At 44.5% G+C, this 25,727-nt stretch overlaps 1 protein-coding gene across 8 annotated transcripts in view; it reads right to left on the reverse strand.

The window, feature by feature from the left end:
- Positions 1–25,727, reverse strand: part of tnrc18 (trinucleotide repeat containing 18) — a 158,922-nt gene that overhangs the window by 76,740 nt on the left and 56,455 nt on the right. For all 8 annotated transcript variants that reach the window (XM_078558628.1, XM_078558627.1, XM_078558626.1 and 5 more), the window contains 2 exons: positions 10,589–10,714; positions 4,362–6,185 (listed from right to left, as the gene is read on the reverse strand). In XM_078558628.1, coding sequence (XP_078414754.1) covers positions 4,362–6,185; positions 10,589–10,714 — 1,950 coding nt within the window. The remainder of the gene's footprint in view (positions 1–4,361; positions 6,186–10,588; positions 10,715–25,727) is intronic.

The raw sequence follows: 25,727 nt of genomic DNA on the forward strand, positions 1-25,727 counted from the left end.
CTCACCTACCATGCTCAGTGGAAAGGCTTAGTGCTGTGTCTAGGCAACCATGGCCTAAATATCAGCATTTTACTCTTACAATACTGCAGATTTGTCATCTAAACTCCGCTGTTACCTTCCTCTAAAGCTCACTAAGTCCAGAACCTTCTCTTATCACTAGCTGGCTAACATTATTACCAGGCTCTCCTTACGCAGGAAAGAAAAAAATTAATACTTCTTCTCCCAAGGCTTGTCTTGTCGCCTAGCAACAGGCTGGCAGGCCGATTAGAATTCAGTTCTTGTTTGCAGCTTTTAGTTCTGCTCAGTAAATTACATTTAATGTTAGCTGCCTGTATCCTAGTCATTGAAATGCTTTACAAACAGCTCCCTGTGTTGCCATTGCCTACTGTGGACTGTTGGGCCTTGGCAACAGCCAGAGAAACTACTTCACAGACAAAGATTTCAGCGGCAGACCACATGATGTCTAGCCTAAAGAATTTCTATACAACGACATGCAAAAGAGAGGGAAGTGTTCTCTTTTATTCTCTCCCACTGTGTCACCAATCAATTTGTACATTAAAAACGCATCATATTGTTGATGATAGACAGGACTGGGTCATGTGACTAGCACACAGACATACTGGGTTGAATGGTGCAGTGTTACTTTATTCTTTGCCCCCCCCCCTGCTCATAAATAAAGGAAAAAGGAGCCTCCTATTATTGCTTGGCACAAACAGAAAGCCACATTCCAGCCGGCTAATGAGTTCAAGGTAAACACCAAAAACACACTCTTGTACATCTGAATAAGCAGTTGTTTTAGAATACTATAGGCATGGGCGCTTTGAATTTTTATATTTACCAATACACAGAGCATTATGGTTTTATTAAATAAGCATCAAGTAAGCAAACAATCTTAAAAAGATGATACATTCCTTCTGCCTCAGGCTCTTGGTGATAACATAACCTAGACTTGGAGCCCAAAGTTTCACTTCATATTTGCTGAAAGATTGAAGTGCCCAATGTTATTTCTAGTTATAAACACACAAAATATATGGCTGATTTGGGCTGGGCTACTTAAACAATTACAAAAGGAAAACCGATGTTTAGTTAGTTTGGTAAACAATTCTGCTGGTTCCAATATCATATTATCTCCCCTCAAAATCCCTTGCTCCAAGGAGAACAGCTGTGGCTTCTCCAGCTTAACCTTGTAGCTAAATTCCCTCAATGCTGGAACTATTCTGGTAAATCTCCTCTGCACTCTCTCGTGGACCCTCACACCTTTCTGAAAACGTAGTGATGAATTGGATGCAAAATTCCAGTTGTGGCCTACCCAGAGCTTTGTAAACGTTCAGCATAACTTCCCTGCTTTTGTACTCAATACCCCTTATTTAGGAAGCCCCAAATCCTATGCTTTGCTACCCGCACTCTCAATGGCCTGGATTTTCATCTGAGGCAGGTAGTCACACCCCTGGCCTTGCCATCTCACGTGGTCTTGTTAGTCCCATCGTATCAATTACAGACAAGGCCATCTCTGATCATCACTCTCCACCTACAACCCCTTCCACATTCCAACCTCTTCTGTATCCATCCCTGGAAAAACTACCCCCTCATTCACTTACAATTGCACTTTCAAAATCCCAACCGTCTAGCCTTTGGCCCTCTGTTTGCAACAATATTTCTGCAATCACTGACTGCCTCAGCTGCACCCTCAGCTCCACTTGGATGCCCAGTCCCCAGTAATGCCATTACTCCCTCTCACCATGTCCATTCCTCCAGTATGGCCTTCATTTCTGCTCCCTTAAATCCAAGGGACGCAGACTTGAAAGGATCTGGCAGATAACCGGTTTAGCCATCCACTGCCAGATCTGGCTGGACCAAATAAAGCGCTATCGGATCCTGCTCTTGTCTGCTAAGACTGCTCACTATTCCAGGACCATCCTGGAATGCAATGGTGACCCCCCCACCCCCAGCTTCTTTTCCCTACTGCAAAACTGTCTTCTTAAACCCTTCTCCCTGTCCCCTCCATCCTCACCTCCAACAATAAGTGTGAGGAACTCATGGACCTTCTTTGTCACAAAGATTGAAACAATCCGATCATCTGCCTCTGCTGTGTCTCTCCCTGCCGTGTTCCACTGGGTTGAATTTCCTGAAACGTTCCCTACTGCATTTGCCCTGAATTTGTATCTTTCTCCAGTTTCCCTCATATCCCCCCCATGCCAGCTCGGAGCTCAATCTGTCAAGACTCACCTCCTGCTGCCTTGAACCTATTCCCACTAAACTGGTGACAACCCAGTTTCCCCTCCTAGTCCCCATGTTAGCCAATATTGTTAACAGTTCTCCCTCTCTTCAGATGTTGTCCCTCTCTCCTTTAAATCTGCCGCCATCGCCCCACTCCTTAAAAATGGCAAACCTTGACTCCCCCACCCCCCCCTCGATCCTTGCAAACTACTGGTCCATCTTCAACCTTACTTTCCTCTCCAAATTCCTCAAACCTTTTGTTGTCTCCTAAATCCATGTCCATCTTTTCTAGAACTCCACGATTAAGTCCCTCCAATCAGGTTTTTGCCCCTATCTCAGTACCGAAACAGCTATTATCGAGGTCACAAATGACATCCTATGTAACTGTGACAAAGGTAAACTTTCCCTCCTTGTCCTTCTCGTCCTGTCTGCTGCCTTTGGCATGGCTGATCACACCATCCTCCTCCAATGCCTCTCCACCGTCATCCAGCTGGGTGGGACTGCATTCACCTTGTTCTATTTTTAGCTACCTACCTATCTGTAGCCAGAGAATCACTTGCAAATGGCTTCCCTTCCTGCTCTTGCATCATTACCTCTGGTGTCCCCCAAGGATCTATCTTTGGCTTCCTCCTATTTCTCCCCTACATCCTGCCCCGCAGCGACATCTTCCATGTTTTCACATGCACACTGACAGCACCCAGCTCCACCTCGCCTCCACCTCGCTCGACTTCTCCACAGTTGCCAAATTATCAGACTGCTTATCCAACACCCAGTACTGGATGGGCAGAAACTTCTTCCAATTAAATATCGGGAAGACAAGGCATTGTTTTCAGCGCCCACTTCAAACTCTGTTCCCTAACCACTGAATCCATCCCCCTCCCTAACAGGCTGAGATTCAGCCTGCCTGTTTGCAATCTTGGTGTCACATTCAACCCCAAGCTGAGCTTCTGATCACCCCTCACCAAGACTGCCGATTTCCACCTTCGTAACATCGCCTGACTTCGCCCCTGCCTCAGCTCTTCTGCTGCTGAAACCCTCATTCATGCATTTGTTGCCTCTTAACTCGACTATTCCAATGCACTCCTGGCTGCACTCCCATATTCTGCCCTTCACAAACTTGAGGTCATCTGAAACTCTGCTGCCCGTGTCTTAACTCGCAGCAAGTCCCATTCCCCCTATCATCCCTGCGCTCGCTGACCTACACTGGCTCCCGGTCAAACAAGGTCTTAAAATTCTCACCCTTGTTTTCCAATCCCTCCATGGCCTCACCCCTCTTTATCTCTATAATCTCCTCCAACCCCACAACCATCCAAGATATTTGTGCTCCTCTAATTCTGGCCCCTTGAGCACCCCCAATTTGGATTGCTCCAACATTGGTGGCCACACCTTCAGTTGCCTAGGCCCTAGGGTCTCGAATAGTCTCCCTGCAACTCGCTGTCCCTCCACCTCATTTTCCTCCTTTAAGACACTCCTTAAATCCTACCTCTTTGACTAAGCTTTTGACCGTCTGACCTAATATCTCCTTATGTGGCTTGCAGTCACATTGTGTTTTATACTGCCTCTTTGAAGTGCCTTGGGGCATTTTACTACATTAAAGGTGCTACATAAATATAAGTTGTTGTTGAATGTAAAGGATTACAAGAAAAATTATGAAGTGAGTGGCACTGGAGCTCACTTATACCTTTCCTAAAATAACCATCAACCAAAACCAAATACAAGTGCCCCTTTTTAAAATTATACTTAATAAAAACCATAAAACAGGAAAATAAACTAATGAATTTAAATAATATTGTTTCCCATGTTGACTACACCTTCCAGTCCCTGTGGTGTCCACTGGATGCAGGAGGCCTCAAATGTACTGCTGGACACCGCGCATTCCTTCCCCAGGGTTACCCAGGCCTGGACAAGACCCGTGAAAGAGAGGAGGGCAGCCAGGGTGCTCACCCTAGACAGGCCACGTCCCACCTGGACCGTGGATAGCTTCCTTGGCCAGGCCCAGGGGCCAAGTCATGAGGTGGCTCCTCCAACCTGCAAGCTCTCCCCCTCCACTCCCACCTCTGCCTATGGAGTTCACAAGCGCCAAGGCATTCAAAGCTCAGTGTCAGGAAATACGGGTTCGTTCTACTGAGGGGCAATGTTCTTACCTTTCATGCTGTTCATGGAGAGTGACCGATCCCTGTCCATCACGCCAGCACCAGGTTTGCTGCTGTTGTCTTTCTGCCGGGCCACTGCCACTGCAATCCCCACAGGTGGATGCCTTACCTCCACCTCGCCCTGTGTTCCGCATCCATCCCTCCCGAATGATTTTGCACTCTCTGGCCTCTCTGGGTCCTTCTTGAGCTGTTTGTTCAGTTGTTGAAGTGGCAGGTGCTGTATCTTTGAAATGCTGTGCTGATTGGAGTCAGTCTTCATGTTCCCGAGTCCACCAAATGGGCTCTTCTTACCGCTCCCAGGCCGCCCTGATGTTTCTTTAGCAAAGCTGCCGCTGTACTTTATTAAACTCTGCATGGCCGAAACCTCGCTGGGATTCCCCACCACAGCCGATCTTTGCAGGCTCGCTGGGTCCAGAAAAGCCTTTTTTTGTTCCTCCTCAGCTCTGCTCCCATGGCCATGCTGCGCAGCCAATGCTGCCATTTGAGTGGTTGCATAGGTCGCCATTTCAAATGGCTTCCATTTTGGCTCGGGAGTACCAGAACGTTTTAGCTGGGATTGTTCCAAATGCAGCCTTGTGACATCTACTCCATTAAAAACTTTCGAGGGATCCTTCAAACTGGATCTTTGGAATCGATCCCGCTCTTGTGTTCTGTGATCGACTTCAAAACCTGATCTCACCAAGTCTTTCGACGTGGCGCTACTTGAGTGTAAGTCTCTAGTTTCGGAGGGACTAAGGCCTGGTTTGTTCAAAAACAGTTCGGAGGTCATGGGCCTCTTTATTGCTAAAGAGTTGGACCTAATGACTGACCCTTCCTCCCTCATATTGTCTACCCTTTTGCTATCTGGATGCACAGGCAAATCCTGTGTAACCATTAACCGGGAGGTATCCACCAGTGTCCTTTCAGAGGGGCATTGCAAAGTGCCTGCTCTGTCACCAGCTGCTCTGTTGATATCTTTGTCTTTATTTTTGTCACTTTTATTGTCTCTCGCCTGAGAAGCTATCTGAATGGGCCCATTTCTGTCCTCATAAAACCCAACCGAAGGCACAAAGGTAGGTGCAATAACTTTATGTTCCTTTCCTGGCTCCCTGGCAGTGGGGTAGATTGTGTAGATACTGGAATGGACAGGAAGAGGAGGGAATGTGCTAGAAGATGGCATCCGGGCTGTTTGAGAAGAGTGGGGTGATGGACAGCCACAGGAAACATGCAAAGTGCCAACTGAAGTCACCACGGTGTCACACTTTCGGGTCTTTTCTGTGTGAACATGCAACAAAGGCCTCATGTTCTCATCATGCTTAACAGAGTCTTTGGAGCATCTGTCCTGTTCAGTGCCGGGAAGTCTTAATGAGGAACTGGAACCACTGTTACAATTACTAAGAGACAAGGTCTGCAAAGGATTTTTAGACTTTGGTTCTCCATTACCATTGCCCCGGTTTGGAGAGTGATTGCTAAGAACTGTAGAGTGATGCTCACTGACCTTGGCGGGTTTGTCAAGAAGATGGATCCTCCTATCATTATCAGTCCGACCATCTTGTGTGAGGTCCACCACACTCCGGGGCCTAGATTCTTCCCGGGGCTTCTCCTTCTCCTTTTTAGCCATGCTTATGTTTACCTCAGTCCTATACATTTTCTCTTTCGAGTCTTTCGCAGGATACCTCTCCGAATCCTTTGAACTTTTGTGAGGGTGGCACATTTCCTTTTCTCGCAGGATAGAACCTGATGTGTGATTGGATGTTGTCCTGGAGATGGTGGCTTGAGGGTGTGCTGTGCCATGAAGAGCTGGCTGTCCCGCATGGCTGTGTAAATAGAATCCATCTGTAATAAAAACAAACAAAAACACGAATGTCAGCTCAATAGAAAATGCAACAATGTCCTTGGTCTTTCGTGGTGTGCAGTAGTCATGGTTTCAGTCTGTTCAACTGGTGCACAAGTGAAACCAAAACACTCAGTAGGTCAATTCACATCAGTGGAGTGCGCAGCAGTGTGTTTCAGGTCGATGACCTTTCGTCACAGACTTCTGATGAGAAGGTCATTAACCTGAAACATTGGGTTGAATTTCATGGAGGCTGCAGCCCCTGGACTCTTCTTATCCACCCACTCCCCCCTAATCAGGCTCGGCCCTCAAAATGGACCGGATCACTCAGGAGGCTCCGAAACTGGGGCGGAGGCATGGACAGACAATCTGCCATGATGTTACAAAATATTAACTCTTGATCGTGTGGACCACTCCATAATGCATTGTACTTTAAGCGTCAGACACGAGCCTTTCATTTTTTAAAACACCGTTGAGTTCCAATATGAGACGGCTTCAAAATGTCTTAGGCTGGGTCACAGAACCAACAAGTCAAATCCGGTCTCCTCTACATTGGAGAGACCAAACGCAAACTGGGCGACCGTTTTGCGGAACACCTGCGGTCTGTCCGCAAGAAAGACCCAAACCTCCCTGTCGCTTGCCATTTTAACACTCCACCCTGTTCTCTTGCCCACATGTCTGTCCTTGGCTTGCTGCATTGTTCCAGTGAAGCCCAACGCAAACTGGAGGAACAGCACCTCATCTTCCGACTAGGCACTTTACAGCCTTCTGGGCTGAATATTGAATTCAACAACTTTAGATCTTAAACTCCCCCTCCCCCCATCCCCACCCCGTTTCTTTTCCCCCCCCACCCGCCTTTTTTTTCAATAATTTATATAGATTCTTCTTTCCCCACCTATTTCCATTATTTTTAAATCTAAAACTAAAACCTTTAGTCTTTCCACCCCACCCCCACTAGAGCTGTACTTTGAGTATCCTGTCTTCCATTCTTAATTAGCACTTTTCTCAGACAAAGACCACCACCTTCAACACCTCTTTGACCCTTTTGTCTCTGACATCTTTTGATTATCTGCTCACACCACACCCTCAATGTGTCTCTTTCCCCCCCACCCACCTTAAACCAATTTATATTTCTCCCTTGTTGAAACTATGCTTCAGTTCTGCCGAAGGGCCATGAGGGCTCGAAACGTTGACTGATTTCTTCTCCGCCGATGCTGCCAGACTTGCTGAGTTTTTCCAGGTAATTCTGTTTTTATTTTGTGTCAAATCCTTGCTCAGCCGACCTTCAGTATGAGCTAATTGGGAGGAATTCTATTCATACTCAGCTGATAGATGGATGTAGCCCCTCCCTGTAAAAAGTTCATTTCTCATCACAGCTTGGCATTGATCAATGAACATGGATAGAGTTTACAGCCCAAATGATTCCATTCTTCTAGCTAAAGGACATAAGGAATACAGGAGGCAGCTCCAATCTTGAGCTTAATGTGGATCTTTCGTTCAACCCGGCTCCTGTGTTTCAGTATAGCAGAACACAAATAACTGGATTCCCATTTTCCTCCTTGTCAGATTTACTGGGAAGGCTCACATTTAGTGTGCTCCTTTATCCGAGGAGGTGCTGTAACAAATGACTAGCCATGGATACCTTGTGTCCTTAAGCTGCTTCACCAACACTAAGTCAGTGATGGATGCGGTACATTTGCTTTCCTACTAGCAGTTAGGTTTCCAATAAATCTCCTGTCAATTTTGAGTCTTTGGAAAAAGTATAGTCAATTCCAGAAAAATTCATACTTGATTGAAGTCCGCAGATCCACTCCAATGTACAGCACTGAGATCCCAATAACTCTTACTACTGTTTGTAGAAATACTGATCAAGGCATGAAGGGTGGAAATTGGTATGTGTTGTGCCCATTTATTGGGCATAAAACTTTATAAAATAAAAATGTATTGGTCGCAGATTATGCCAATTTGGCAGTGGGGTGCCCTGTACAGGAGTTGATCCCACCTAAATTCATGGGGGGGTCCATTTGTTTCAGCATCCCAACAGACACCTAACACAGGTGTTAGGCCCCTTGTATATGTAAATTAGGGGTCCAATATGAAACAATCCCTTTCCAGGATGAGTTAGTGGTGCAACACTCAGGGTCCTTCAGCTAGCAATGAAAAGTAAGTTGACTTTTCTCAAAATAAAATCTTTCCCAGGGAGCCTGGAGCAGCAACATTGCTTCCCCCAAATCTACAGACATTACAATTTAGCTTCCCCTTCTGGGACTTACTCGAGGGCTGCTGCCAGCATAGCAACAGCCCAAAATTGGTATCTGTTTCACTGCCAAACTGCTTGGGGATACACAGCAGGTGTCCTCAGCTTGTTGGTCTAATATAATTGAGGCCCAATTTTGGTCAGGCCTCAGGCCTAGCTGTTCCAGCACAGTGATTGCTCCCTGTGCCCAGTTTGTGCCGGCAGGCATGTTTTATGCATTTCTTAACCTTCTAAGATTCTAGTCTTAATGATTAAAAAAAAAAATACCACTTTGCTCCAATTATCCATCCCTTCAATATTTGGGGAGTGTAAATGATATAATTTTTAAAATATCACCTAAGGAGATCTATGCAACCTAAGACTAATTTTGAGTGGAAACTGAAAAGTGCTGGAAATCCACAGCAGATTTATGAGAAAGATAAATTAATCTCAAGGGTGCCAGTCAAAATATTAACCAATCATTCAGTTTCTGTTGCTGACTCATCTGCTTTGCCTTTAACGTTTAATTTTTTTTTTCCCCCTTGTTCATCCAATTTATTTTTCCTGCTCCTCAGTGTCACCATCTTCAAAATGAGCATTTTGATTCCATGGCAAAATGGGGGAAAAATATATATTTTGTGAGGGCAAACTAACATTGGACGCGTTAGCGTTTTAATTTGGAAAGTTAAATGTGGGTGAGAGAGAATCTCGAACCAAGTATTTCTCAGTAAACCAGCGAATGGTACAATTCTCGTGGGATTTGCACTTCTCGCTACTAAATGATAGCATTTGCAATGAAGTCGAGTTAAAACATTCTGAAGCAAAATATCTTAACAGATCTTGGCATATGCTCCCACTGAGAAACAATGGACACCATTGCCAACAATACGTGTGGCCCTGAGCAATATTATTTGCATAAACACTGATGTTATCATCATTCTTAACAGAACAAAGCACCTATAGTAAGGTGCCTTTACTACCTACAGAGGGATTTCACAACTCACCCATGCAAAACACTGTATAAGTTTCATTATTAAATCGTTCATTTAAAAACATGGGTTTTAGAACGTCAAGCCAGATCATGAAAAGACTTTGCCAAGCTCAATTCTTTTTGGCTTACGGCCTTATCTGAATCCCAAAACTATACATCAAACATAAATATACAATCAGAAAAGGCCTTTTGCCCCACTAGGTTTCCTTCTATTAAACAGACCTTGCATACGCCACGCTAATGTAGTCTCTCCCCAACTTGCTTAATCTCCTGGAGAGATGTCACTAATCAGAGGTTTGGCTTCCAAGATGTCAATGCTCTGTTAATTTTCTCTGACTCCTATTCCCCAAGGTCAGCAAGCAGGATTCCCAGGACATCAATCTAACATTGCAATCCATATCATTCGACCCTGACTGCTTACATTGATGAGATTCCCAAGGTACCAAAAGAACTGGAACTTAGTGATTATTTGTGAAGGTATCAACTGTCTATCTTTACATTTTTCAATTCCATTCTAAACCATATAGACATACAACTCCTATTTTCAGCTTGTTAGCTACATGGTGTTTCTTCATACATCTACTATCCTCTAGGCAGAAAAATACCTTCTGGTCTACCGGACTTGAGCCCTGCCAGTTATTTGCCCCATTTACCTTCCATTTGCACAGCTCCAATTAAATGATCTGCCTACAACGACATAATCTGTGATTTGCAGCATTTCAAGATTTAGACTGTACCCCCTTTCAATATTTCTTTCTTGGATGAAAAAGACTTACATCCTCTGGTCATAAATAGGAATTTTAGATGTTAGTCAATAATTGTTGTTAATCTGCTCCAGGTGGTCTATTGCTACATGGACCAAGGCTTCTTAAAATCCTGACGTCATTTCCACATGACAGTCTGCCAGACTAGAATTATTGCATTGGACTTATTAACCAACCATGAAAGATACTGTTCATCAAGCATTGGTTTACAGATGGAACCAGGTGGGAATGGTAACAAACGACATTGAACAAGAGGCCTGGGTCCATTATTCTTCCATTCTGGAGCAATTCATAAATCAAACCTTATCCAATCAAAGCACCAATGGGTTAGCTTCCCAATTTCAGAATAGCTTGATGGACAAAAAGAGGGAAGTGATGAAGTAAGAGATGCGTGAACAAATAACAGACACTGACCTTTCTGAGATTCGAACAAGCTATGCTGGCTGAGCTGGGCTAGAATCGGACTGCCATTACTCGGGTGCTCCAAGTGACTGAGCGGAATATAAGGAGGATAAAGGCTGCTTGACAGGTGCGAATAACCTGAAAAAGTGAAGAACAAGATTTTACTTATACATCAGGTGGCAAACATCACTCAAATTTGACATTAATGCATTTGAATTTCATATTAGACCTAGTATTGAGTAAGTATCTTTAGAATCAGATTAGATTCCTGTTGTGAGGCTCTGATCCTTCAATAATATTCCTTTAGTAATATATATCGCCTTTCACAGCCTCAGGACATCCCAAAGTGCTTTACAGCCTATGAAGTACTTTTGAAGTGTAGTTACTGTTGTAACAGGAAATGTGGCCGCCAGTTCACACACAGCAAGATCCCACAAGCAGCAATGTGACAATGATGAGATAATCTCTTTTAATGATGCTGGGTGAAAGATAGATATTGGCCAGGAAACTGGGGAGAGGTCCCTTGCTCTGCTTTGAAACACTGCCAGGGATCTTTTCCACCCACCTGAGGGGGCAGACCAGGATCTTGGTTTGAGGACTCATCAAAAAGATGGCACCTCCGACAGTTCAGCACTCCCTCAGTACTGCAGTGGAATGTCAGCCCGGACTTTGTGCTAAAGTCTCGGAAGTGGGACTGTTTGGGAGAGTGAAATGTTTTCATCACCAAAATTTGAGTGTGCAACAAAAACAAAAAATCTCTGGATTGAATACAAAACAAAACAATGCCAAAAATGTTCTTTTTTTGGGGTCACTTTTTTTTAAACCAGGAAGTGATGAAAAGTGACTTCTCCTGGATAAAGCAATCTGAAGCAGAAATTCAAAATGGAGTGAGCTATTTCACAAAAGCACTTCACTCAAACTATAACCCTTCAGGTTGTTCACCATAATATAAAATTAGTTGCAGTTGCTTCCAAAAAGCTACTATGTTAATTGGAGAGGGTATTTTTTGGGGGGGGTTGGGACTTGAATCAATGAAGCAAATAATTTACAAACTGCTCCCTTCCCAGGCACATGGCAATCACATTAACATGAAGCTGTTCAGTAATACAAATTAGGCACTTTGTCAAACCTGCCAATAGACTGTCCTATCTGCAGTGGGGCCCAGATGATGAAAGATGGGGTGGGGTATAAGGAGGCTAAAAGTTCAAAGGTCAGGTCACTCAGTTTAGACAAGTATTAGCGAGGGTCAGAGTAAATGTTTGACATCAACTATTTACAAAGCTATGTGCGAGGAAGACTCAGCAGAGACCTATCTTATGTTCTCAGCGTAGGGGTTGGCAAGATCCACCTCGTCAGTTCACCGCGATGCACCACTTGCTCACAAAGTAGAGCTGGAGCAAGTTGGGCTTTTACTGATGCACCACCTTATTTTGCCCCTCAAAAATAAAGCCTTTGAGTGACAGCTTTATACTGCGCTCATTAATATCTCCGCACTCAGGGAAAGCATCCCAGGGCTCACTCGAAGGATTCCAAATGCCAAACAAAAGTTGACAGCTGAATCCAACTAGCAGGAGTCCTCACAGGTTCTAGTTCACAGAACCAGAAACTACTCAGCAGTTTTTTGTTGCACTGTGAATTTTATAAACCACTGGCTAGAGCTCAGCTGGAGCACTGTGTCCAATTCTTTTTTTTTATTCATTCATGGGGTGTGTGCTTTGCTGGCTGGGTCAGCATGTATTGCCCATCCCTAGTTGCCCTTGAGAATGTGGTGGTGAGCTGCCTTTTTGAACCACTGCAGTCCATGTGGTGTAGGTACACCCACAGTGCTGTTAGGAAGGGAGTTCCAGGATTTTGACCCAGCAACAATGAAGGAACAGTGATATTTTTCCAAGTCAGGTTGATGAGTGGCTTGGAACACCACACTTTAGGAAGGATGTCAAGGCCTTGGAGAGGGTGTGGAAGAGATTTACTAGAATGGTAACAGGGAGGATAGGCTTCAGTTATATGGAGAGGCTGGGGTTGTTTTCCTTAGGATAGAGAAGGTTATGACAGACTTAATAGAGGTGTTCAAAATTATGTAGGGCTTTGAGAAGAATAAATAGGGAGAAACTGTTCCCATTGGCTGGAGGATAGATAAACAGAGGACACAGGTTTAGGCCAATTGGCAAAAAGGCCAGGGGGAGATGAGGAGAAGAGTTTTTACGGAGCAAGTGGTTACGATCTGGAATGCACTGCCTGAAAAGGTGGAGAAAGTAAATTCATTTGTAACTTGCAAAAGGCAATTGGATATATATATATGAAAATGCAGTTCTATGTTCAAAGAGCAGCTAAATTGAATCAATTAGATAACTAATTAGCTATCTAATGGAACTAATTAGATAGCTCTTTCAATACACCAGCTCAGGCACGGTGGGCCAAATGGTATCCTTCTGTGCTGCATCGTACTATGGTTGGGCTTCAGGCTGCTTCATTCGATACTCGGAACAAATAAAAGTGCAGTTCGGTGTATTGCCCCTTGCAAGTAGGATATCACATTCAGCATAAACTAGGCACATTGTCCAGTCAACAACTAAGTTTATCTTTTTTTTAATTCCTTCATGGGATGTGGGTGTCACTGGCAAGGCCAGTATTTGTTGCCCATCCTTAATTGCCCTTAAACTGAGTGGGACTAGTAATCCAGAGGCCCAGGATAATGTTCTGGGGACCTGGGTTCGAATCCTGCCATGGCAGATGGTTGAATTTGAACTCAATAAAAAAAGTCTGGAATTAAAAGGTCTTATGGTGACCATGAAACCATTGCCGATTATTGTTAAAAAAAAAACATCTAATGTCTCTGAGGGAAGGAAATCTGCTGTCCTCACCTGGTCTGACCTACATGTGACTCCAGACCCACGGCAGTGTGGTTTGACTCTTAAATGCCCTCTGAAATAGCTTAGCTTGCTTGGCCATTTCGGAGGGCTGTTAAGAGTCAACCACACTGCTGTGGGTCTGGAGCCACATGTAAGTCAGGCCAGGTAAGGATGGCTGATTTCCTTCCCTGAAAGACATTAGTGAACCAGAAGGGTTTTATGATAATCGATGATAGTTTCATAGTCACCATTACTGAGACTAGCTTTCAATTCCAGACTATTTTATTGATTGAATTTAAATTCCACCAGCTGCTATGGTGGGATTTGAACCTGTGCCCACTAGGCATTACTCTGGGCCTCTGGATTACTAGTCCAGTGACACGGGCTGAGAATTAACAGTCCTGCTTATGGCAGGAAAAGAAAATTTGAAGAGGCAGCCAAATGTCCATTGAATTTCGGTGGGACCAAAAAAGCTCGCCCATCATCACTACGTCACCGCCTCCCCTTGAATCATAGACAAATAATAGTAGAGCAAGCATATAATTAGCTATCCCACTCAGAAAAGGATGGTTTAGTTTATGGGGAGCATGATAGGATTATAGATGCCCCCATGAGGCTCTTTGTCAATAGCACGCTCAAAACCAGGGACTATGGCTGCCAAACGATTTTCTTCCACTTTCCATCTAAACTGCAGCAGAAAGAAATAATCCCATAAACGGAGATTCCAATATGAGGTAGGCTTTTACAAAAAGAAAGTAAGAAAAACAAATATGGAATCATCTAGGAAGTTTATTTGACTTGAGGTTGCTTCAGGATTGTGTGGTCTAACATCATGTAGACAAAACCGACCGAAATCTCCCCATCTCCCCAAAGTGCTCTGCATTGTCAGGTTCATTTAGTCTGCATCTCAGCACTCCAGCTCCAGGCAATGCAAGGCATCAAATATGTAACATCTGCTTACTGAGGCATCCCTCGCAACCACTCTTGGTAGTCTGATTAAACTTTTTTTTTTAGAAAAAAGAAACGCAGGTTGGTCTTATTCACTCTTCTATTAGTAAAGGAAAATATCCTTACAAATTAACATGTGTCTTAATTATCTTTTAAAGGAGGTGGTGTAGCAGTCAGTGGTCACAAAAAACTTCCCTAGAAAAGAAAATCCATTTCTCTCACGATATTAGCTTGATTCCCCAAGTGCAGGTTGTAAATCACTGAGTGCCAGATGTTTCACATTGTGCCATACATTGTCACACAAATCAGCAGCTCAGGAAGGCAACTATGAGGTCTGCAGTTTTACTAATGATTTTAAAGCTCCTCCGATTAAATACTAATTTAAAGAGGGCCGATCATCTGGGAGAGTGCTTTGCAAATACAGGCATTGGCCAGTGTGTCATTTGTCTTTGCCAATTTTTTTCTGCTAATATATCAAATGAGGCTGCAACAGTCCATTGCAGGATATTCTCACAGCTTTTTGTTAGTGAAATGCAGCCTCTCATACGATCACAGAGCACAAAAGGAGACCTTTCAGCCCATTGTGCCTGTGCCAGCTCCTTGAAAGTGCTATCCAAATTAGACCCACTCCCCGCGCTCCATAGAGGTTGAGGTGAATAGCATAGATGCACCAAAGGGGAAGCTAGATAAGTAAATGAGGGAGAAAGATATAGAAGGATATGTTGAGGGAGGATGTCCAGCATAAATCAGTTAGATTCAATGGTCTGTTTCCGTCTTGTAATTTCCATGTGACTCTATGCAAGTAATTACCCAATTCCTTTCTGGAAATTGCTGTTGAATCTGCTTGCATCATCCTTTCAGGCAAAACATTCCAGATCCTAACATCTTTCTATGAAAAGAAAATGCCTTCTCATCTCAACTTTGGTTCTTTTGCCAATTATTTAAATCTGCATTCTCTGGTTACCAACACTTCCGCTGATGGAAAGAGTTTCTGCTTAATTCCATTATCAAAAACCACTGAAAATTTTATCCACCTAAATCTTCCCTTCTCTGCTCTAAGGAGAACAACCTCAGCTTCTCTGGTCTCTGCCTAACCAAAGTTCCTCACCCCTGGTAGCCATTCTAGTCTGGGGGTGCAACACCAGAATGGAGAGTGAGTGACCTTGGGCTGCACTGTACCAGTTCCACTATCGGGCTTTGAAGCAGCCCTTCAGCTCTCCTGTATGGCCTCTGGGCCATAGAACAATGTACAGCACAGGAGACTGAATGGAAAAAAAGAGGAAGGGGTGGGGGAACAGAAATCTGCAGAAATTGTGATAAACGCCCAATAATTCTGGTCAAAACATTATTTGCTTTTTCAAAAACTCCATAGTGCTGAAGTCCAATAAAAGAAATAAGCTGCCCCTATTATTTCAACTATAATGAACTGCTTCCTTTACATAAAAAATTGCCAACGACATGATCAGAATAATTGGTTATTTTTAGTTTTGCACAATTGCCCATGCCACTGTTAGAACAAGATACTATAACACATTGGAGACCACAGGAGAATCAGTGACATTTTTAATCCGATTTAGTTAGAGAAAAATCTAAAGAAAATAAATTACATTAGATTTGTCTAATTGGATTCAGTGTTCATTACTGACGATGAATAAAAGTTCTCTTTGGGAAAAAATATTCTCCCTCCTCACAGGCTTGTGGTGGGCTCAGTTCCTGTGCTCACCGGTGAGCTTCCATATTGAGTAGCAGCAACCATGGGAGCCCTGCATGGCCTGACTAACAAGCCTGCATACCCGCCAGCAGGAATGGCTGGAAAGCCATCAGTACCAGGAACCTCGGATGATTTCCCACTCCTTAATCCTGGGGTAATGAGGTCGCTTGTCACATGCCGCTGGATACCTAGGATCAGATCGAATAACCCAGCACAGTTCTGGGTCAAACTCGAAGCATGCACTTTAATTTGGCTTTTTGCGTCTATTAGATATTAGCATGATCACATTTGCACAAAGTAATTTCCAATTTTAAAAATGTATTTATCTTTCATTCTGGCATCAATGGCATTACTATATAAGATAAGGTGATTTTTTAAAACTGCAGGTCAGTTATTTGTTGGGAACTACACCTCATTGGAAACAAATAATAAAAGTAGGGAACATCTGCATTTTTTTGTAAAAAAAATTGGGATTTACTTTCTCATAATAGATTCAATCGGAAACAAGTGCTTTAATTTTATTTAAACCCTGCATCATGTGGGCCATTATTTACAGTAGAAAAACAGTCAGGTGCCAAGGGTGGGAAAGGGTCAAACTTCATAAACAAACCTTACTGCTGGTAAGGGGTTAAAGCAAAATGTGTTACAACCTGCCTGATTTTCCAAGAGTCAAAGATGGCACTGATTATACATTCTGCATGTCTCAGATTTGTCCTCCGGTTATCTGCTTTGCTGGGCTAAAGAACAATCATTTTGGTCCCAAAGGGGCAATTTTAAACTCAGGATTAAAACCCAATTTCCTACTCCCAGTGTTTACGTTAGCAGGAAGCGCATTTATGTCAACCACTGAGTTTAGGTGTGCCATCCGTGAAACAATCTCTCCCCAGCCCAGAATGGATTAGAGGTTCAATTTAAACTTTAATAGGAAGAATAAACCTTGGAAAATCCAAAGAGGGGAGGTGATAGATGTCTCCACAGCACCTTGTAAACCACCCGCTCCCTCTCTCCCCTCAGGCTGTCTCAATCTGTAGGCCAGAGAGTGTGGGGGGAGGGGAGGGGATTAAGAACAGCTGTCGCTGCAACTCAATCTGAAATCATTCCCCATCGATCTGTAAGGAGAGTGCTTGTTTTGCTAACGGACACAGAATCATATTTTAATTACACACACATTTCTAAGTTTGTCAGCCGTCTTAGAGGTAGCCCTCTTGTAGAACCGGGTATATGTAAATAACTGACAGTCATATTGTGGCATTGCGGGTTAACCTGGTGCCATTTTATTGGTTCAAATTGGTTGGAAACCAGAAGTGCCACTATCTCGGCAATAGGGGGCAGTCTTTCAGAGGTTGATATTCCCAGTAAATCACGACTCTGATTTGCAACATTTGTACAATGTTCAAAAGGTCAAACACTGAATTTTTATCTCAGACACTGGCTAGATTCAAGCCCGCCTCTCTGAATGACATTAGTTTAAGAAGGAACATTGGAAAGAGTAAGGTTGAAGGGCCATTGACAATAATTCATCTGACAACATAGCGGTAAACATTTAAAACAATTCCAACTCGCAGTTCAGTTGAAATACTTTTCACATTCACATTTAAGAAACAAATTTAAAGGATTTTATGGGGTAGATAAAGAGAATCTCTGGTGAAGGAGTCCAGATCAAGGAAAGTTTTCTTAAAATTAGGACCAGGCTGTTCAAGGTATAAAACAGTTCTCCACAAAAAGAAAAATCTAGAATTGTCTCTCCCTAAAAATTGCTAAAGCCGGGGGTCAATTGAATATTTCAAACTGAGATTGATAGATTGCTATAGGGCATGGGTATGGTACCAAGGCGAATAATGGAGTTAAGATATAAATCAACCATGATCTAATTGAATGTGGGACAGGCTAGAAGGGTTGAATAGTCACCTCCTGTAATGTTATATCTCTTTGAAGATTCACGATTATAAGATGGTAACTAAGGGCAAAAGGCCCAGTTATTGGTGCAGTGTTAGGCGGAAGTGTGGGGCAGGGGTGGTTGAAGCTTCTACAGCCTTGCGCTGTTGATATAAGGAGGTTTTCACTTGATGCCATGAAAGGCAGATGACCACTTCTTTCACCATTCGTGGCACTCATCAGTATAAAATGAACCCACCCAACAGCAGATTCAAACTCCCCTGGGCCTTCTGCCTTGATCTGGCAGGACAGAAAGTAAACAGGGACTATCAGGGCACAGAGCTCCCAGGTTCTGTTTGAGGGCCGATGGGTACGTTGTCCTGTTTATGATGTAAAAGTGCTGATAATCCACTTCATAGAGAACTTGAGGAAACTGTCCCCACTACCATATTCTATAAGTAACTCAGTGGAACATTTAAAGATTTATATAAAAGGCTGCCTTTATGTCATTTTATGTCAGTGTAGTAATTGAGGGCACAACACACACTGGATCAGTGGAGGAGTCAAATTACAATGGATGTAAAAGAACGTCACCAGTCGCGTTCTCAAAAAGGACAGCTGGATTTCTGCAGCCCCCTCGGCCTTGACATGTCACGGGTCGTTAGCAGCAGCATTCCCAATGAACAATACCTACTGTGAACGCAAAAAACCCCTCTGGAAATATCTGGAGAAGTTAGCCTATATACTCTATTTTAGACTCTCTCTCCTCTCCTGCACCCGACATTCCTTCATGAAATTTTTATGGCCACCTCGGCTTTACAGTCTGCAGATGGAAACAAATAGGAGACACAATTCAAGCCCCTGCTAAATGAGAAACAGAAACCATTGAGCCATCAACCAGGGTTTGGTGAGTGGGGTGGGGTGGGGTGGGGGGAGGGTGCAGGTAGCAGCTCATCTCTGAGTCCAAGGTTGTAGGTTTAGCCCGCACTCTAAGACAGGAAACACATAATCTAAGCTGACACTCCACTGCAGGACTGAGAGAGAGTGCAGCACTGTTAGAGGTGCAATCTTTCTGAAGAGACTTTAAACCAAGGCCCTGTTTGCCCTTTTGGGTGGATGTAAAAGATTCCACAACACTATTCGAAGAGCAGCAGAGTTTTCCCTGGCGTCCTGGCCAATGTTTATCCCTTAACCAACACTGCTATTTATGGGAGCTTGCTGTGCTCAAATTGGTTGCTGCGTTTCCTTCAGTCCACATCATTGGATTTAAAGCACCTTGGGACATCCTGAGATTTTAAGAAGGTGCTTAATGGGCTGTAAGACAGGGCAAAGAGAATGGGAGATGCACCAGAAGCCAGAGGTGGGGGAACACAGAGTTCTCAAGAGGTTTGAACGGCCGGAGGTCGGAGAGGTGGAGAGGAAAGGGGCCGGGGAGGGATCTGAACATGGGCGCGAGATTTTTAAGTTGGTGCTGTGGGTTGGGAGCCATTGTACAGAGCATAAGGGGGGATGGGTGAATGGGACTTTGGGCACATCATATGGGTAGCAAATTTTTGGGTGAATTGAACTTTATGAATGGGAGGCTGGCCAATGCAGCATTAGAATAGTCAAGTGTGGAATTGGCAAAGGCATGGGTGAGGGTTTTGGTTGACGCAGGAGTGGAGACTAGCAATATTATGGAGGTGGAAGTAGACGATCTTTGTAATGGAGAGGTTATGGGGCCCAAATCACAGCTCAGAGTAAAATAGGACATCAAAGCTCTGCCTGATTGGCTTCAACCAGAGACAATGATCATAGATAGGCATGAAATTAATTGGCGGTGAGGGTACAGAGTCTGCGATGAGGGCCAATGTCAATTGCTTTCATCTTCCAAATATCTGATTTGAGGAATTGCTGCTCATCTAGGACTGGAGGGTGAACAAGCAGGCTGGTTAAACAGAGACAGTGGGGGGAGGTGGTGGGGAAATAGAGCTTGGTGTTATCAGTGCAAAAGTAGAACATGACAGGAAGGGGAGAATTTTCCCAGCCTTGTGGAGATGTTGGGGCAGGGGGGACACTTTATGGTGATAATGGGAATCTCAGCCGTCGGCTGGAGAGCTAATCAGGCAATTAACAGGCAATCGGTGGGCCTTCCATGGGATCAAGAACCCTGGGGGTGGGAAGTCCTGCCTGCCAAGAGCTTCTGGCCAATTACAGGCTGGCAACTCTTTGGCTCAGCAGTGCTGCCGGGAAGGCAGTGGCTGCTGCCAGAACGACATCTACTGGGGGCCCAGGATCGTGGAGCACCCAGACCAGAGGTAATTGATGGTGGGAGCGGTTTTGCAAGGAGGAGGCCGCAGGGGAACGGGTGTAGGGGGTCAACATCAAGGGCAGGGGGTGGCCCTCAGCATGACTCCTCCTGCTCCCCAATGCCGGGTCCCTTGATCAAGCATTGAGTACCTTTGAACGAGGGACTTGCACAGATTTGCTTGTTGTGCTCCCGCATGGCAGCAGGCAACCCTGCCGCTGGTTTAATATCGGCAGCAGTGGGATGGGGCCCTTAAGCGGTCATCAACTGGCCACTTAAAGGCTTCAATTGGCAGCAGGTTGGGAAGGCCATCCATGGTCCTTCTCGCCACGGAACTAACTGGGGCAGGAGTGGGAAGGTGATGACGTCCCCACCAGCCCCCCTCCTGCCTGATTAAATGAACCCCCGCCCCACCCCTCCCCCAGCTACCAAACCCATCATGGGGACAACATTAAATTTGGCGCGTGCAGGTGGTTTTGGAGGCAGTGGGGTGTGGGTGCTGGGAAAATTGCATCAGGATCGGCTTCCTGACAGCTTCCCACATCCTCGTGCTTTTCCTGGAGGTGCGGCAGTAGTGGGAATGCAATCAAGTTCATTAAAGACCACTTAATGCTGATGATCGTAGCAGCAGAACAATTCTGCCAGTGTTGCGTGGGTTCCCCGTTGTGTCTGAAACTCGCCAAGTGACAGGAGGCGGCTACTCAGCGGGAGGTTGAGGCTGAGTCACAGTTGAGGGAGATGGAAATGTTTCCAGCACAAAATGGCCAGGCTGCTGCCTTCCCATGTCATAGCCTTGCCACTGAGTGAGGTGAATGTCTCCAGTCGTCATGGGCCTAATGAGGTTTTAGCCACTCCCCAGATCCAGATGGGGCCTCCAGTGTTTCCCTGTCACTCCCGCTCCCTGACCCTCAGTAGCACTCCCACTGGTCACACAGTGAGGGCTGCTGTCCTGATTTCTGCCTTTGGAAGCTGCCTGCTGTGCCTAAACTGAACAATGAACGTACAGGCGACCTGTAAATTGGGCTGCCCCGATAAAATTCAGCCAGATTAAGGCGTACTGCCGCCTCGAGCAGGTTCCTGGTGCTCGTGGCAAAATTCAGCCCCATGATTTTGGAAGATGGCAGCAAGGGGGCAACATGCTAGTGAAGACGAGCAGGGGGTGTCAAGTTTAGCCTACTCCAGAGGTATTGGTACAGGAGTGGGAAGGAAAGATGGAAGTGGAGGTGTTATAGCTGTGTCTTGACAAGTGAGGCTGGAACCAAGTGAGGGAAATCCCGTCCAATTATTAAATGGAGGAGAGATTTTGGAGGACGATGGTGTAGTCAATTGTGTCAAAGCCTGCAAAGAGGTCAAGATGGATGAGGCGGATGTGTGCGTCAGAGAGGATGTGGTTTCCTGGTAACTATCCAGTGACTCCTGCTAGAATAGCGCTCACAAATGTCAGGTGAAGACAGGGTCGGGCGTGGTTGGGCTGACACCATGGTTGCACAGCTATGCCAACTCACTATCTTTGCTGGCAGCTTGGCTGAGTTATTGAGCAACTGAGCAGTTGATGAAAACGTACTCCAGCATGAGTCAGTGCCTTTGGGAAAGAAGCAATCGGAATGGAAAAAAAAGCTGGTATTCTTATAGCGCCACATCATGTTTTTATAGTAAGGCATTAAATAAAATTCAGGTCTAGAGCCAGAGTAATACTGTGTTCCTCGGATAGTTTCCATTATAAAATGCGACAGGCAGTTTTTAATGTGAACACAGTAATATATTAGTATCACAGTGAGTGAACCCCACTTGGTGTACTCAGCTGCGTACTCAGTCAATACATAAGTTGACTGCCAAGCTAATGAAAAGCAAAGATCCAAGCTCCGTTTCTAGGTTTGTTCACTTGGCACTATCCTGTCCCTGCTACCCCGTAAAACAGGCCCCAGATAGCCAAAGGCAACTGCATGCATCACTGCAACTGCCTTCACAATGGTTCACCGGGAACAAGTTAGAGCTTTGATTTCTGAAAATGCTAATTGCCCAATTGAGGAACTGAGTGCAGCCCTAGAAATTCGGAGCTACAGCCCAACACAAGTCCTTCGAGCAACCCAGTTTGATTCAGTAATCCTGGTCCTTCCAAATAGAGGTCAGAGGTCAGAATCAGAGTTTCAGAATCAATGGAGCCCTACTTACTCATACTTATAATTAAGCAACCACCTACTAAATCTAAAATCAGTGGTATGGACTATAATTTGTTTCATAACGTTATTAATAGTAACTCATCAAAAATCGGCATGTGCAGTGGTAACACTAACAACATCATAAACCAAATCACCACAATTCTCACTCAGTACTTATAAATGCAACATGACTGGTGGAACTGAAAACACCACAGTTCAAATGGAATCCCACAGTCAGCTGTGCGGGAGTGAAGGGGTTAATTCCATTTTTAGATTGCTTCACAGATGGATGGATTGTATTTGAATAGAGAAACGGGGTTCGTTACAATAAGTGCATGAGTCATTGCTAAAGAACAGAAAGCTTGGCCTGAGTTGCCTCTGATTCACCGTTTGCCAACCACACCTATCTTTTTATTATTTTGAATGGCAAAGTAAACTCAACAAAGCAGGGAAAGACCAGGTTTGGCTTGAGCAAATGGCATCTCTACTGCGAAAACAAGACCTTTTTAGTTATTACAGCTGTTTTACTACCCCTTCAGTAACTCATCTCAGCTCTTCTCTCACTCTATTCTACAGCCACCTAATCAGCTGGCTGACCGGATTCACATTCAGATTTCGTAAATCTAAATGACCCAGTGGAACTAAAATTCAGTGCTGACCACAAATGTAGGATTCACTCCCAAAGCAACTCAGGTGTTGGGTATGCACCAACAGGTACGAACAAGGTTCCTTCTGAAATCCCAGCCTAAGCACTGGCTCCTGGTTGAGCCATTGTCAAGGGTCTTCAGGGGTGGGAGTAAAAGAATCTTAGAGAGGTAGTGCAGGGAATGAAAATTATTTTAATTTTTCACTTGTGCAGTGATTTAGAGAAAATTTTCCATTGAACATACTTCACAGGAAGAGGCCATTCGGCCCAATAGGTCAATGCTGGTGTTTATGCTCCATATGAGCCTCCTCTCACCCCTCTTCATTTCACCCTATCTGCATAGTCTTCTACTCCTTTCTCCTTAGTGAATTTAACTAGCTTTCCCTTAAATGTATCCATACCATTTGCCTCAACTATTCCATTGGTAGCAAGTTCCACATTCTAACCACTCCCTGGGTAAAGAAGTTCCTCCTGAATCTCTTACTGGATTTATTAATTATTCTTATAATTATGGCCCCTAGTCTTGGATTCCCCAAAAGTGGAAACATCTTCTCCATGCCTATTATTTTGTTAGACCAGAGGTTGGGATTTCTGCAGAGTGGCTCATCCTCAGTCTCTATGTCGTTGGTTGACAAGACACAAGTCAGGGGTGTGATGGGACACACCTCATTTGCCTGGACGAATGCAGAAACAACAACACACAAGCCGTTCAACACCTCCCAGGGCAAAGCAGTGTTTGATCGCCACCCCATCTGCTGGCTTAAACATCAACTCCCTTCACCAGTGGCATACCCTTAGCTCTAGCGTGTGCAAACTACTGCAGCAACTCGCCAAGGCTTCCATAGGAGCATCTTCCAAACCCACGACCTTCACTACCTAGAAGGACATCGGCTGGTGAGTTTTTAGGATTGAAAACACAGAGCCATTGAACATAAATGTAAATACAAATTTAAAATCCTGATCTTTAGCCATCTGGGGTGGAGGGGTGCAGACAGGTGGGAGGAGGGCCTTCTTCTAGGCCCATTGCTGAACCTGGCAAAGGTGGCCTTACACCTCTCTTCAGTGGTGTCCATGCCAGAGTGGTATTGAAGAGGCAGAAAATGGTGTCAGCTAATATGCTTGGGGCCTTCTGGGTCCAGCTGAAGCTAAAGCACCTGGTAGATTTGGATAATAATACGAAGATTTTGATTTACAATTTTTCCTTCTGTTTAAATTAAACTTTATGTTTAGATTATTAAATTAGGTGTGTGTCCTCCTATATCTGCTTTCCTATTGACACTTGACCCAGTCTTAATTCTTATTGACATCTCAAAAGGGGTAAAGCTTAAAGCAGGGAACCGCTGACATCCTTGAGAGCTTTGAACCAGAGTGAAGGCCTGGATCAGTTAGGGATAAACCAAAGGGACAGACCTGAGGGAAAAGCTTCACTCAGCTATCCAGGTTCTGTTTGTGGCGTTGGGTTCCCACTGTGCTATCAATCTGCTGTAACCCAAACTTCTGAAGTGCACTGGCTAGCAAAATGGCCGGGGTCTGATCCAGATGACTGAACTGATTTGGTATCATTAAACACTTCCCCCAACAAACTTCCAGTTACAACAACAAGTTGCATTTCTGCAGCGCCTTCAACATAAAAAGAACATTGCAAAGCTCTACATGGGAAAGTAATGGGACAAAGAACACTGATGTCGAGCCACAGAAAGCAATGTTGGCACAGGTGTCTAGCATCTTGGTCAAGGAGGTGGTTACAAACCAGATCCCAGGCAATGCCCAGGTACAAGAGAATAATCAACTGGAGGAAATGCAATGTGTTAATCACTGTGACGGGATTTTATGTAAAAGAACATGTCTAGCATGATTTCCAATGGCTTTAGAATTCCCTAGGTACACACAGCTTTTAAAAATGTACAGATATATCATCCGGAGGGTACATAAAATTTGATACATTTTTGAACGCAACAATAATTTAGTGACGCGCGCATGGGTTACATCATGCAATGCAAATCACTGCTCAAAATTGCCAGCCGCCTCTTCTACATGACCAGTTTAGATTGGTTCAACAGTGTAGTGGTGTAATACGGTGACTGTAACAATATTGCCTGGAGGTGGAAGCATGGATGGATCTTTGCTAGGCCCATGGGCTGCTGCCGGCAGCAATGGCAGGTTTGCCAGCTCTGGCTGGAGGTATTCCTGGAGGTGCCATCACCTGACTTTCTATCTCTAACCACCCCACCTGTGTCAACTCCAATATTTTAACTAATAAGCCAAAGTGTCCAAAGGAAATGGAAAAAAAAGGCACACGTTTTTATTTTAATGCCGCTATGAGTTTTCTTTTGGGTTTCTCATAGTGGTGACTAGATTCATCTTGAATTCTTGGAGAGCCTACGACAATCCTAGAGGGGCTGGCAACCATTGGTAATGAGCGCAAAGGTAAAGGCAACATGAGATGACAGGTGAGCTCTGTGTACTGGAGGCTGGCTGGGGTGCAAGTTCCTTCACAATGGTAGCAAAAACTAATACTGAAAAAGGCAGCCAAGCAGGGACACGAGTGACTTATTTCTATTCTCAACTAGTCATCTTTTCCATGGAGATGGGTGAGGGAAGAGCCGCAAACAATGTGCATTCAATTAGAATTCAGTGCCAAAAGTATTTTCTCCAGATTGATTAGGAAAATGCAGA

This window comes from Cetorhinus maximus, chromosome 15 (genome assembly GCF_964194155.1).
Source record: "Cetorhinus maximus chromosome 15, sCetMax3.hap1.1, whole genome shotgun sequence".
Taxonomy (NCBI): domain Eukaryota; kingdom Metazoa; phylum Chordata; class Chondrichthyes; order Lamniformes; family Cetorhinidae; genus Cetorhinus; species Cetorhinus maximus.